This window comes from Apiospora kogelbergensis (assembly GCF_038363985.1).
Source record: "Apiospora kogelbergensis strain CBS 113332 chromosome Unknown utg000001l_segment0_segment0, whole genome shotgun sequence".
Lineage (NCBI taxonomy): Eukaryota > Fungi > Ascomycota > Sordariomycetes > Amphisphaeriales > Apiosporaceae > Apiospora > Apiospora kogelbergensis.
The window spans coordinates 648,102-662,336 of NW_027117418.1; the positions used below are offsets into that span (position 1 = coordinate 648,102).

Consider the following 14,235-nt stretch of genomic DNA (forward strand, 5'->3'; position numbering starts at 1 on the left):
CCTGCATCAGCTCACTCGCTCCCCGTAAGCGCCAAAAACACACCCGTCAGCATAAGCGCAACTGGGGGACTTATACGCAATTGGGCGCAAAAGACCGCGCTCACCTCCCAAGAGGATCACGGCGCTTCCGGACGCGGCATACTGAAACTATTCCAATTGGTTCAGTGAATTCCCTGGAATTCACAATTAGAAGCTTCGAATCACCAACTGATTGGATACTGCGTTTACTGAAACATGTCGGCAGCGAGAGCCAACGTGTTTCATTACTAAGTCCTAAGAGTGCAAACTGAACTGCGCGGCTGCTGATACCTATATTTGGTACATTTTGGTTGGCAACCCTGGAATAGCGTCACGGCACCCTGCCATATATTCGGCATTGGACGGTATTGTCACGACTTCAAATATGGCCGGATCTCGATCCCTCCCATGCCAGACCATGGATCCCTCGACTACCCTCTTCACTTTCCTGCTGTGAGTCTCACGCACTTCGTATTGTTTTTTCATTTTCTCGTTTATTTACTGCCCTGCCTACCTGCCTGCCTGCCTACTCTATCGGTTTTCTTTGATTGCAGGCGTTTTTCTTCTTCTGGAGCCGAACGCCTCTTATTCGTCATTATTGGCTTGCCTTCCCGTCTCTGCGTCCCCCCTCTTGCAGCCCTAGCATCGATTGTTCCAACCCGACAGCTCGGGCATAGGGCTCTCGTCAGCCGTGTGCTCCCCCGTCGTCCGCGTTCTTCCCCGTACGAGACAGGCAGGGCCTTGTCTTATTACTTCTCCCCCAGCTCAGCATTTCCCTGTTGGTGCGTAATCTACGCAAGGGAGAGACATTGCCAAGGTCGGTCTTTAGCCCATTGGACCAGCACCCCGGCGCCGGCATTGCTTTCATTCCATTGCTTTCATTATCTTTTTTCCCAATATATCAGCCTTACCCAATTTCCCGGATGGGAAAGTACACGGCAATTTCCCCAAGAATTGGGTTGGGGAGATAGAGTGCGAAAAAAAGAAAAAGAACAAACGTCCATGACCAGCCATTCCCGGTCGATGGCTCATCGATGTGTGGCTACAATTTCTTATACAGCCTATTATGACTGAGCAAATTAGCCCCCGGTCATGCCGGTCGGAACCTGGCAGTCTGGGATTGGAGCAAGTGCATCACCCCCTCCCCCTGTGCGTGCAAGCTGTTGTGCAGCCCGCCACGCCATCCCCGGCCCCCCTTGGCTTGCGCCGCATCCGTCCAAGTCGAGGATGGGTTGGAGCTGGCAGTTGGAGTAGGAATGGGAAGGATGCGCCATGTCCGTCTCCAATGGGCCATGATCAGCTGACGAATGTTTCGGCTGTGTTCAATGTTTCCCTCGACCATTGACCCCGGGATCGACCCACTGCCGAGTGAAGCAGTGTGGAAGGATGCTGCTACATGTTCGTATTGTGTTGGTGGGCAGCCAGGCAGACAGGCACAGGTAGTCCACCTATGTAGCCTTACAACCAAGAAAGAAGGCCATGTCAATGTCGCGTTGATTTTCCTGTACCCTGCAGTAGTCGCATGCACCCAGGCACATTATGAGTTTGCAATATGGCTGACCTTGCATTAGTCGTACACATCAGTCCATCCAGTCGGTGCAGTTGTTTGGGTCCTGGGACAACTTCGCCAACCCATATAAGATGGAGCGGGACGCTCGCCGTTCCCGGGGACAATGGCGAGGCTGCCACACTTTCCAAGACATCGTCTGTGATGGTGATCAGAGCTTCATTTCTCCCAAGCGAACCGGTGGTCTCAGAATGGGTCAGACATACTACTACTACGTAAGTAGCCAGACGCCAATCATCACCCGCGTGTACGTCCGTACCGTGCTAATTACAAACAACAATCGCCCACCCCTTTAGTACGAGATAGACGGGTCAACTGAGACACACGATCCTGCTATGCCTAGTACCACGTCCTGCCCCTACCTCCCGGGCCAGACCGTAAATACCCTCGACGTTCCCACTGAACATCCTTCCCGCCACAGGAGTGCCTCCATGACTTCCGTGACAGCAGCCGACTACAGGACCATGAACCCCATGGACAAATTCAGATCGCCCCGGCCGGCCCCCACGGCGCCCGGCATGGCCAGAAGCCTCGTCAGCTCGTCGCCGTCCGAGGCCCTGCAACTCCACAAGCCGTCACCGCCAGAGGTGCCGCAACCCCAAAGGCCGTCACGCTCCCAGTCGCCCACGCCACGGTGGGTCTCGGCACGCCGCCTGTTCGGCCTGAAGCCCTCCAAGCGCGGCGGCAGCTGCGACCGCAGCAAGGGCGCCGCCCCCGCCAACAGCTGCAGCGACAACGAGGACGCGGCGTCGATGAAGAGCTGCCACAGCAGCCGCAGCACCCAGAGCTTCCCCTCCTCCGCCTCCGCCTCCGCCGCGGAGCACCCCACCACCCGCAGCACCACGCCCTCAGGCGGAAGCAGCCGGTCCCGTGACATGTCCCCCGAGGCGCTGCGGCGTTTCCTCTGCGACGACAAGCCGCCCGTCGTCACCGACCCCAACCCGGCGGGCGGCGGCGGCCTGTCCATCCCCGAGCAGATCATGGAGGAGAACGAGGACGACGACAACTTCGCCTCGCACGCCGCGGCGGCGGGCGCCGGCGAGGGCGCGCCCAGCACCCTGCTGTCGCCGCCCCCGTTCCTGCGCAGCTTCTCCTCGCCCTCCATCACGTCCTGCGTCAACGCGTCGTCCGACACCATCGTGCCGAACCACCCCGCCTCGGCCGCGCGCCCCGACACGCGCTCGGAGCAGCACAGCAGCACAACCGCCGCCGGCCGCCACTCGGCCGCCTTCAAGCTGCACATCCCCAAGTCGCGCTTCTCGCTGTCGTCGTCGTCGTCGGCGGCGGCGGGCGCCTACGCCATCACGACGCCCTTCTCGCCCACGTCGAGCATCTCGAGCCTGTCGCGCAGCTCGCGCGGCGGCGGCGGCTCCGGCAGCAGCTCGTCGTACTTCGAGGGCGAGGGCGACCACGACGAGTCGGAGGAGACGGAGGAGGAGGACGACCTGCGCCCCTCGCGCGACGACGAGAAGCTCGGCGGCGGCAAGGAGCTCTACCACCCCTTTGCGGGGTACAGCTTGCCGCCGCAGGAACCGGGGCAGAAGCATCATCACAACAGGGACCCGTCCGCGCTGTCGCAAGCGACGGTGACGGCGGAGTCGCCGCAGTTTCTGGCTCGTTGCGATAACGGGCTGCCGGTGGGTGACAACGCGACCCTGCTCAACTTGCCGACGATCGACGCCGGACTCGACGACCTTTCGAGCGATGCGGGGTGGATGGCGGACATCATCCGGCCCAGAGAGTCATGAGATGGATTGAGGATTCTTTTGTTGCCTACTAATCAACCACTCTTCTCTCTGGGAGAGACGAATACTTCTTCACACGACGCACGACCATGGCTCGGTTATAAGGGCCAGTCGTCAAAAGCATGATGGCATAGGTGGTACACTAGCTCATTTGAGCCTTCACGCCACCGCGTCAGCTTCCTGATGAATCGGGATACGACACACTATGGTCGATGCGTCTATTTTGGGCCAATCTTGTCTGCTGTCATCAACCATGAAACACATGAGACAGTCAACGGCATTTTTGGTCCTTTAAACAGCCACCTCTATGATCGAATCGCCCTCTGCCACCAACCTCGACACGCCTTGCCCTCATCTCTGCAAGCTTCGGGGCACGGCATGGCGAGTCCTAGATTACGGGACTGATCAACAACAAGCGTGATGTCCAACCAGGACTGGATAGCCACCTTTACCACTCCTACTTTGTGGAAGATCTTCTTAACCGACATAAGTGAAGGCACCTGGTGTGCCCCTTGTACGAATAATAAACACGGAACCTACGATGCATTTCTGGCATCATTATCGTTTGGGAGACGCACATCGCTGCGGCGGTTACGAAGGATACAGGATATACGGTGGGACCGACTTACCATGTTGTCGGTGTCGGATGGAATTGGGACTGGGAATCGGTGGGTAGGAATGGGAACGGGATGGGGGAATGGGATATATACGAGTATCATTGGGGTCGACGATTACGACCTTATACCTACCAGCAACCAACCTTCTAGACTGTAGCATAGCAGCACAGCAGTGTCATTATACTTTAGAGATATCATATACCAACTACGTTTTTGCTTTGTTACACTACTTGGTTCTTCGTCCGCCTGCCTGTGACCTATGAAGTTCAACACTATCTACCTTGGTCAATTGAAAGTGCTAGTCATTGCTGCTTACTACATTCATCCTACTCGAGTCACAGCACTCCTCATGCCATCGAGCCATCTTTATACTGCCTGCCACATAAGGCAATCAAAGGGAGAACATAATCTGCCCCCGCCCCCTGGAAACCGTCTGAGTACCTAGGTTACAATAATCAGCTATTTTGTCATACAGAATAACGCCGCATTCGAAGCACTAGTGGTTTAGTGGTAAAATCCATCGTTGCCATCGATGGGCCCCGCGTTCGATTCGCGGCTAGTGCAGATACTCGGACGAGCTTCTCTTTTGCCGTTTTGTCTTTTTGCTCGGGTCGTCGCCGAGAAGAGGGATGCTGAACCAGGGGTGTCAGCCAGCCGGTCAGGGAGGCGAATCCAAACCCGCCTCGGTGGGAAGTCTGCATCCGGAGAGACAGAGAGGCATGTCCCTCTTCTGTGTCTAATTGTCTCCTAGCTCGTTCCTTCAGGCCACTGTTCTCATCTCCCTACATGAAGAGGGCGTCACATTTTCCCAACGGACCAGCTACCCAATACATCACCAAGCACACTCTGTCGAAACTCCCCAGCTGTACATCCATACCGTACCCGACCCCTGAGCTGGGCCTTCCCACCCATAAGCCTGACTACCCGCCCTAAGCAGATACGTACACAGTTATTGTGCAAGCAGAAGCAGGGTGGGAGCGGTCTTAATTGCTAGTAAAGGCGAAACACTCATCAATGCATCACGCACACTTCGTGTCTTTGGTAGTATAGTGGTCAGTATGCGAGCTTGTCATGTCTTCAACACACACGATTCGCTCGAGACCGGGGTTCAATTCCCCGCCAGAGAGTTTACTTTTGCCGATTCTGTCAAGATGGTGTGCTGGGTTCTCACGATGATTTTTTGGTGTTTTGGTCTTGGTGCATTGTCGGCATCTGCTATAGCGGGGGAGAGGGAAAAGATAGACAGACATCTTGCTTTTTCCTTCTCCGTGTATGCCTAGGCTGTCTACGGTCTTCCCTGATCTGTCGTATAGAGGATGAAGGTTTTTTTCCCCCGGGAAGCTCTCCAAACCGTCGCCCGCCGTGCGTTGCTGCTCTTCTATCGTTTGCCATAAGCCGGCCCGCCCCCACATGGTATTGTGCTTGTAGCGGGATTTTTATCCAATTATGAGAATACACTAGAGATATTAGTCCACGATAAAGAAAACTCTCTCACAGGACATCGACGAGGCCTAGAGTCTTTGGTAGTATAGTGGTCAGTATGCGAGCTTGTCATTCCACGTGGTGACATGGAACGCTCGAGACCGGGGTTCAATTCCCCGCCAGAGAGAACTTTCCTTTTGCCATTCGCGTCGTATACATTTTTGGTGGTACTGCGCATTGCGCTTCGAGAATAGGCTTGAAGTCATTTATGCCTTTCGTTCTTCTTTTTATTCTCAATGTATACCTACCTACCTACCTTCATGGAAGCTCTTCAAGCTAGTAAGACCCGTGGCCCCGGCGAACTTCTCAGCACCATGCTACCTCCCCGTGTTGCTTTGCCCTGCACACAACGTGCCATGAACCCGCCTGCCCAAGCTCTTCGAGGTACCTGGCCGGGCAGCTACTTGTTGTACAAGCCGCATGATGAAGATACTGAGATATAGGGGCGGTGATTGAAGTAGATAGTACGTCGATTGAGGGGGTATCTCCTGTATAATAGACCGAACACCAGAACATCTCATGGTTCGTGCGCACGTCACAATATCCTGCCTGCTCTAAGATACGTTGACCAATGGCACTCTGCCAAATTGGCCTGTAAGCTATATTCAGAAGGCGTCATGAAGTCTGCGAATTGTCCGGGCCTAAGCCAATGTTTCTACCTCTGTCCTCGGGAACTGTGCACCGCCGCCGCCTGATCTATATCATCTTGAACCGCTGCATCGAGTAGAACGCCAACCGCCGCGCCGGTGTCCAAAGACGCTTCCGCCCGTCGAAGTGGACGTAGGCGGCGCCGACGGCGAGCCCCGTGAGGTGCGCCGCGTGGCCCAGCGGCAGCCAGGAGATGCCGACGAAGAGGCCGTACAGCTCAAAGGCCGTCAGTGCCATCAGGGCCTGCTGCGCGGGCAGGCTGCCGGGCACGAACATGATGCCGATCTGCGCGTGGGGGTTCGACATGGCGAACGAGGCGAGGATGGCCATGATGGCGCCGCTGGCGCCCAGCCCGGCGGTGTGGCGGCTCGCCGCGTTGGGCCAGACTTTGGAGAGATGGCTTCCCAGACTGGCGGCGAGGCCGGAGCCTAGATAGAAGGCGGCAAAGTGGCTGTGAGGCAGGGCGGTGTTAGTTCAGGGGATCACTTGACGGAACAGTGGGTATCGATGGACGGGTGAATCCTCAAAAACAGCTGGTCTTACCTATCGCTCCCCTGGAATGTCCGGTTCTGTTGGACATGAGGTGCAAATGACATCAGGGCATACATGTTGAAACCGAGATGCATGAGACTGACGTGCCCAAACATGGAAGTGAAGAGGGTGTAGTTCCGCGGCGAGGTGGCAACGTGGGCGAAATGCATCCAGGTCGACGGCACGAGCTTGTTAGCGGCGAAGATGCCGACGTTGGTACCGATGGCCGCGAGGACCACCGGGCTGGGTTGCCATGCTTCGGCGGGCCCTTGGCTGCGATAGTGGTGCATGCCTTGCCTAAGAGACGTGGACCGCTCGGCCTCGAGCTGGTCAAAGGTCAAGGACGACGACGACCCCGACCCCGACGACGATGCCGGCAGCCAGCCGCGGCGCGACTGGTCCTTCTTGACGGCCTGGGCGTCCTGGTGCACCTCGTAGGCCGCACACCCGAGGTAGACGGCGCCGATGGCCGTGGTGCACCACACGGTCGGGCCGAGGACGCGGACGCGGGGCTCGTGTCCACCATACTCCCCGGATGCGCCGCCTGTGCCGTAGCTGCGCCGAGGAGCGAAGATGCGCGACGGCAGCTTTTGTCTCAGCCACTGGCGCAACATGTTGACGTTCACGGCTGTGACTGATATCCTACTGGAAGGCGTGTGCTTGGCTGGCGGACTAGCCGATGGTGGTAAGTGTGTACTGTATCAATTGCAGGTGGAGCAAGGATCGAGTGAGCGGATCGCTAATGGCTCTGGGCTCTCGACTCCTGCCGCTGCTACCTTGACCTGGGATCCTCCTGGCTGCTGGCTGGAGGAGTTGAATTCGCCGGGACTGTCTGGGCGGATTGCGGGTTTTTCGTTTCCTCATTTAGAACCAGCTGCAATCCAATCCATGCGCATAGTCGTAGTAGATTGATGAGATTCTGACCGATCAGGTCGCATTCTTTCCTTCTTCTCAACTTCTGGAACGACTGGATCTTCAAGTGCCGTTGGATGCTTGTCCGGCTGTGGCCAAAAAGCAACGACGCATTATCCGCCCCAGTGAACCTGCCAACTTGTGGCTAATTGATTAAAACGGGACTCCATATGGCAAAGTGGCTTGGAGGTTCATGCATTGCCCAGAGTGCCTGCTGTGAGATATAGCGCAACATGCACGCGTAACTGCCAACAATGCAAAGTCCTAGGCCCTAGGTCCGTCTGCAGTAGCCTCTGGTCCAGTCCTTGCCAACCCGCCAGAGTCTGCTATCCAGTAACCTAGCAGTTTCTTCACCAATCCACCCAGCCCCCTTCGCTTCAATCAGGAGCTTCTTACAGAACTAGACGGCCAGTGTGATTAGCAGACGACACCGGCGCAACAGCCTAACCCGGATCCGTGGGATGGGTTTAATGACGAGGGCAGCAAGCAGAGCCAGACAGCTCGGATCGTTCCATATCTGATCGCCAGGCTAAAGCGAAGTCGGCCTAGCCCGAGCACAGCCGACGCCGCGGCTCCCCTTGCTTTTTTCGTTTTTTGGCTGGGCAGGGGATTGGTCCGAACCAGCACAGCTTGAGACTGGAGGTGTTTGAGGTTCGGAGCCCCCCTGTTCGCCAGCACCGTCGTGCCATCCTGCCACGCTCATTGGCCACCCCGTCCCATTAGGACTCGCAAAGTCTAGATGCCCATTTGCCCACAAGCCCATGTCCATGCTCATTCCCACAATGGAGGCGGCCGGGATGGGGAGGGGACACGGAAGAAATAGCAGCAGCAGAGAGAGAGAGCGAAGGTTCATTTCAATATAATCGCGGCGCAACGCCCCTACGAACGCCCGCGCTGGACTCTCAGCCCATCTTCCGATCAGTTGACTGACTCTTGTGAGGGCTTTCGCTTTGTTTGCTCTCCTTTCCCTGTCGTCCGCCTCATGCCGTTGCTCGCTTTCGGCCAACGTCTTTACATTCGCTCTTGTTCCTAGTCGAACATTTACCTTCACTTCTTGTTTTGGAATTTGCCCTTTCGTTTCTTGCCCTTGTCCCGTTTTATTATACCTATTCTTCTTCTCTATATTCGTGTTGATCATGTTGTTCCACAATTTCTTTCTGCTGGGCTTGGCCTCTACTATTGCACAGGCCAAGGTCCAATATCTGGTAGGTCAAGAAGATCTCGCATGACGTGACAAGTATCAGGTGTTGCACACAAGGATGCTAACTTCAAGAAGGGTGTTGCTATTGCCGGCGGCGACTTTGGATGTCAGATCGATGTGAGTTAACCTACACCCTAATACTATATTATACACTCTAGGCGGATGAGGAGGACATGGCCGACTGACACCTCCACAGGGCAACTGTCCCATAGCTTCCGCCCAGCTGCCGAGCGACGGCGCCGACCAGATGAAACATTTCGTTGGCGATCTTGGGATGAACATGATGAGACTTCGTACGGACTACCATTCGTGTGCTATTTTCGGAAGATATGATCAACTGACATCATGAAGCTATCTCTTGGCAATTCCTTGTCAACAACCAGCTCGGGGGCAGCCTCGACGCCAACAACGTGGGGAAATACGACCAGATGGTGCAGTCGTGCTTAAAAACCGGTGCTCACTGCATGATCGACATCCACAACTTTGCGCGATGGAACGGTGGTGTCATCGGGCAGGGCGGCCCCAGCGACGATCAATTCGTTAGCCTCTGGAGCCAGCTGGCCAGCAAATACGCCGCGAACGACAAGGTCGCTTTCGAGATCATGAACGAGCCGCACGACCTCGACGTCGGCCTCTGGGCCCAGACGTGCCAGAAGGTGGTGACTGCGATCCGCCAGGCCGGCGCCAAGTCGCAGATGATCCTGCTGCCCGGCACCAACTTCGACAGCGCGGCGACGCTGGTCTCGAGCGGCTCCGCGGCCGCCCTGCTGGACGTCAAGAACCCGGACGGCACGACCGACAACCTGGTGCTCGACATCCACAAGTACCTCGACGAGGACAACTCGGGGACCCATAAGGAGTGCGTCACCGACAACGTCGAGGCTTTCAAGGGCGTGGCCACGTTCCTCCGCGCCAACGGCAGGAAGGGCCTCGTGAGCGAGAGCGGCGCGTCCAGTGCCGCGTCGTGTCTCAAGGCCTTCTGCTCCCAGAACAACTTCATCAACGCCAACTCGGACGTCTTCGTCGGCTTCGTCGGATGGGCCGCCGGCAGCTTCGACGCCTCGTACGTGCTCGGCCTGACGCCCTCGAAGCAGAACGGCAAGTACGTCGACAACCAGGTGATGATGCAGTGCGTGGTGGCGCCGTGGAAGAACTCGAACAACACCATGGTCGGCGGCACGCCCGGCCCTTCTCGCAACAACAACACCATCGCCCTGCCCCCCTCGGCGCAGAAGCCCGTGGGCGGCACGTCGCTCTCGCCGTCGAGCACCATGGTGCTGCCGCCGTCGCTGCTGCTGCCGACGGCGACGGGCAACCTGGTGACGATCCCGCTGCTGACGGCGGCGCCGACGGTGGTGTCCAAGTTCAGCACGCGGCCCATCGACTCCAACACCGAGATGTTTATCACGTCGCCCATCTCCGGCATGACCACCATGACCCGCCTCTTCAGCGCCACCGACGCCCCGCCCCAGATGCCCAGCCCGACCGCCAGGCCCGCCGCCTTCAGCCCCTCGGCGGCGGCTCGTCGCCGGGCTTGCCCAAAGCCCCCGGATCGCCCGGGGCCACCGGGGGCCCCCTGGCTTCGGGAGCGACGGCCGGCAAGTTTGCTACAGCAGCAAGTTATCCGCTGGTGTGCGCTGGGGCACTTTTCGTCGCTTTGCTCTTATAGTAGCGATATACCGTCATAAGTCTTGTCCTGTCGGAATGTGTGTGTCGTAATTACTTCTTCTGTGTTTATATAATTTATTATGTACGATGGGTACGCCAAATCTGATTTCTTCGAGCGGCTAAAACTAAGGGTTTGATACTTTGGGCGTATCGGCGATGGCACTGGATCTCTGTGGGAAAGGTCTCGCGGGCTGGCTAAAAGCCTAGCGGACGAAATGCTATCGAAATGTCGCATAGGCATTTTACTATTACATATACTACTCACGAGGAGTAGGCACAGTATACGTGCCTGCTTACTCGTGGTTACTGGATCCTTAGAAGGGTTCAGATAGCCTCGAGCCCATCAGCGCCTGCGCTGTGCTCGGCCATGATATGCAGGAATTATATATGGCCTTTGAATTCTTCTTCACAATATGGAAAGCTACATTCTTGCCAACAAGTCATGTCTCATGCTGTTGCTGCCAGAGATGCTCACGTGAGCTTAGTAAACTTCGTTCGTCCGGCTACTTCAGATTGATAGATTGCGCCAGGGGGTCGCGGCTCGGAGAATAGGTAGTTGGTAGTTGATATGGGTGAGACGTGAGACACGTCGGCACAGGGGTCAGGGGTAGAGTAAAGTGCAGGCAGCTAATATAGATAGCGGGTGGACGGTTAGGCACATCAGCCAGAAGTCAGGAGAGATGCATATCCCATGTAAAACATAGTCTATCTTGGCTACGATATTGCTGCGAACCATGGTTCAACGTGTGCCATCTACATGTAGGCGATTGCCCCGCAGCAGAGGGTGGGATGGTGGGGTAGCGAACGCGTAGGGAACAATGCGATGCAGCAAGGCAAGCAATCGACGCTGCTGTACATGCTAAGAACTAAGATAGCCCTGTTGACGGAACCCTGTAGCCTGTATTTGATGGGAATAGTCTTGCAGTAAGTGGGCAGATGGGCAGCCCAAGTCGTAGCCCCCTCATTCCCATTCAGCCAGACCCATCGGCCGCCTGTCTTCTGGCCAGTCCCAAGAAAAGCCCAGCGCCCAGCCAGGCCATTTCCACACACGTCACACTCACCTGCCCAAGCAAACCTCCAAACCCACCACGGACCGCCAAGACATTCGTTTCGACTCATTGTTCATCCATCCTCCGTTCTCCCGCCAGATATACAGTATCGTTAATGACTGCTGGATCTATACCTGCATCCTTAGATTAGGTAATACTTTCACCAGATATTCCATTTGTTTTATCCCCGTAGAAGCAAGTCTTCCACCCACGACGACGTCACCATGCCGGAGCTGTCTGAGGCCATCACTGCCATCCGCGAGGGCGCTAAAGAGAAGGACCGCTTCACCTACCTCACCATCCTGCAGTACAATGTCACGACCCCCGAGGTCCTGCCTACGGTGAATGAGGTGCTGGAGAACGACCCTCAGCTCACCCAGGAGATTGGCTGGGACCTCGTCCAGATCCTCTTGCGCATCCCGGGCGCGGAGACATGTCTGGAGACGGTCGCCCGGCTGGGCAACCCCCGCGAGGTCATGATCAAAGTCATGGAGGCGCTGGAGCAGTTAAACGACGAATCAGAAGACCAGGGCGCTGCACTGGCCCAGGCAGGCGAGGAGGAGGAAACCCCGAAGGACGTCGCGGCGCGCTTCATCACGCTGCTCGGCATGCTGGCCATCCTGCACCGGCGCATCAAGACCAAGTACCCGTCACGGTTCCTGGGCTCGTCGCTGGTCAAGGTCTACGAGGCCTACCAGCCGACGCCCGAGATGACGGCCTCGGTCATCAACCTGGTGCGCTCGCTCTCCGGGCGCAAGCGGCCCCCGCTGCCCAGCCGCAAGTCGAGCATCAACGTCCTCGACCCCGACCAGCACGGCGATGCGTCCAAGAACGCCCCGGACCCCGAGGCCGAGCAGGAGGACCCCACCGAGGAGATGATGCAGTCCAAGCTGCTCCAGGCCTTCGTCACGTGCATACTGCAGCGATATATCAACAATAACGAGATGCAATGGTCCGCCCGCCTCTTGGAGAAATACCACCCGGAAAAGAATCTTCCGGGCAGGAAAACTATGACGCAGAAGTACACTGAGGACGATACACTACAAGAAAGAGACGCTGTGGTCGGGCAATTTGTCGTAAGCTCAAACATGGTTGCGAGTCTAATGCTTTAGGCAAACCTATCTAACCAGAATAATAACAGGCAATACTACGTGATCTGGGAGTGGACGACTGCTCTCCATCTTTTGTTAAGGGCATATACGAAAGAGCCAGCGGTTTTGACCCTCTGGCTAATTTCGAAGACTTCAGCTCAGCCGATGAAATCCACCTGTCACCCGGCGGCGCCGTATCCTTGATAGCCTACTGGATCTTCTCGGCAGAAGTGTTCGAGGCCAATCACCCGTCACCCGAAATGCACCTCTTTCCCGAGCACAAGACACTGCTAGAGCGATTCCTCGGATCGGATGCGCAAAACGAGATTGTCGAGAACCCCGGAATCGCGGATGCGCTCCTGACCGTGGGCCTCGGCCTGAAGCATATGAATCTCGTCTCGGCAACCGAGGAAACAAACGTCATGGCCTACCACCACAGCCTCACGCTGGTCAGCGTCTTCCACCCTAACCTGCACGTGCGGAACGCCGCAACGACCTACGCGGGCCTCGTCCTGCACTCGGACCCGGACGACCACAATCGGCAGGAGATCCTCGAGGACCTGCTGGAGAACTGCATGTTCGCGACGCTCAAGGCCGTGGCCGTGACCTGGCTGAAGGAGGAGCTTCTCGCCGCTAACAAGGAAGGCGCGCCCTCCAACGCCTTCACGGGCCCCGAGGTCCTCGACCGGCTCCAGTACTTCATCTTCCCGGACATGCAGGAGGTCAAGGGCATGGACCACGGCGAGCTGGCCGAGTTCTGGGCGCAGAACAATATCTTCCTCGCCCAGGTCGCCAACTTCGGCTACTTCTTGTTCTCGTCCGCGCTGCTCAAGGCCGCGGTGCCGTCGGGCATGGGCGCGGCCGTCGAGCAGCGGTTCGTGGATCCGCTCGTCAGCGGCGCGGAGAAGCTACAGCAGGGTACGCCTGAGCTCGGCGAGGGGGAGAAGATGGAGTTGGCTATCTTGGTGGATAGACTGAGGAGTATTCCCCTATAGAGAAAGAAAGAAAGAAAGAGCATGCGTTTGATAATGATGGCGATGGTGGTATTTTCCTCGAGGGTTGGCCCAGGGGAAGGGGAAGGGAATCCGTGATGGTTTGGATGGGTTTCCCGGGTAACTGACTGGCTGGATAGGAGAAGGGATGGATGGATGGCCAGAACAGGAATACCTAGCCAGGACCGATCTATTCTGCCTACTGTGTTGTGACGCAGCTATGCATCGCGTTTAGAATTTGAGTGTAGAACTTGGGAATGAGACAATGAGAAGCTTCATGATAGGAAAGCCTACCTGGCTTCTAGCATTCGTCGCCGTGTTTGCGTACTCATCCGTATCGTTGGTGTCGAATTTAACTCCTTCAATAAAGTGATTAGCAGCGTCGACTTGAGTTCTTGAATAATATATATGTCAATAAAGTCAAATCTTTCACCTCAATCCTCTTCGAGCTAGGCACTAGTGGTTTAGTGGTAAAATCCATCGTTGCCATCGATGGGCCCCGCGTTCGATTCGCGGCTAGTGCATCACGCCTTTTTTTTTTTTTTTTTTTTTTTTGTTTTTTTAGCTACTCTCCATTCCAGTATTGAGAATCTCCAACCAACGCTTGCGAGAGTGAACGTTCAACCAGCAGACATGCGGTCGTTTCGGAATCGGACGATATTCCTTCGCGCGCACCTTATCCTCAGGATCCTAACCAAGACATACACGTGAGAG

At 56.4% G+C, this 14,235-nt stretch overlaps 4 protein-coding genes across 4 annotated transcripts; 3 read left to right on the plus strand and 1 right to left on the minus strand.

Moving 5' to 3' along the window:
- Positions 1 to 1,659: 1,659 nt before the first annotated feature.
- On the plus strand, positions 1,660 to 3,333 carry PG998_000220 (uncharacterized protein; the record flags this gene model as incomplete). The annotated part of the gene is made up of 2 exons (XM_066867038.1): positions 1,660 to 1,800; positions 1,882 to 3,333. The coding sequence occupies 2 exons, from the start codon at positions 1,660 to 1,662 to the stop codon at positions 3,331 to 3,333; spliced, it is 1,593 nt and encodes a 530-aa protein (XP_066735453.1).
- Positions 3,334 to 6,125: 2,792 nt separating this feature from the next.
- On the minus strand, positions 6,126 to 7,222 carry PG998_000221 (rhomboid-domain-containing protein; the record flags this gene model as incomplete). Its single annotated transcript, XM_066867039.1, has 2 exons — positions 6,126 to 6,528; positions 6,621 to 7,222. 2 exons carry the CDS (start codon positions 7,220 to 7,222, stop codon positions 6,126 to 6,128), a joined length of 1,005 nt encoding a protein of 334 aa, XP_066735454.1.
- A 1,434-nt stretch (positions 7,223 to 8,656) lies between these two features.
- On the plus strand, positions 8,657 to 10,409 carry PG998_000222 (glycoside hydrolase family 5 protein; the record flags this gene model as incomplete). The annotated part of the gene is made up of 4 exons (XM_066867040.1): positions 8,657 to 8,725; positions 8,779 to 8,838; positions 8,918 to 9,014; positions 9,073 to 10,409. The coding sequence occupies 4 exons, from the start codon at positions 8,657 to 8,659 to the stop codon at positions 10,407 to 10,409; spliced, it is 1,563 nt and encodes a 520-aa protein (XP_066735455.1).
- Positions 10,410 to 11,662: 1,253 nt separating this feature from the next.
- On the plus strand, positions 11,663 to 13,524 carry PG998_000223 (uncharacterized protein; the record flags this gene model as incomplete). The annotated part of the gene is made up of 2 exons (XM_066867041.1): positions 11,663 to 12,514; positions 12,580 to 13,524. 2 exons carry the CDS (start codon positions 11,663 to 11,665, stop codon positions 13,522 to 13,524), a joined length of 1,797 nt encoding a protein of 598 aa, XP_066735456.1.
- Positions 13,525 to 14,235: the final 711 nt, after the last annotated feature.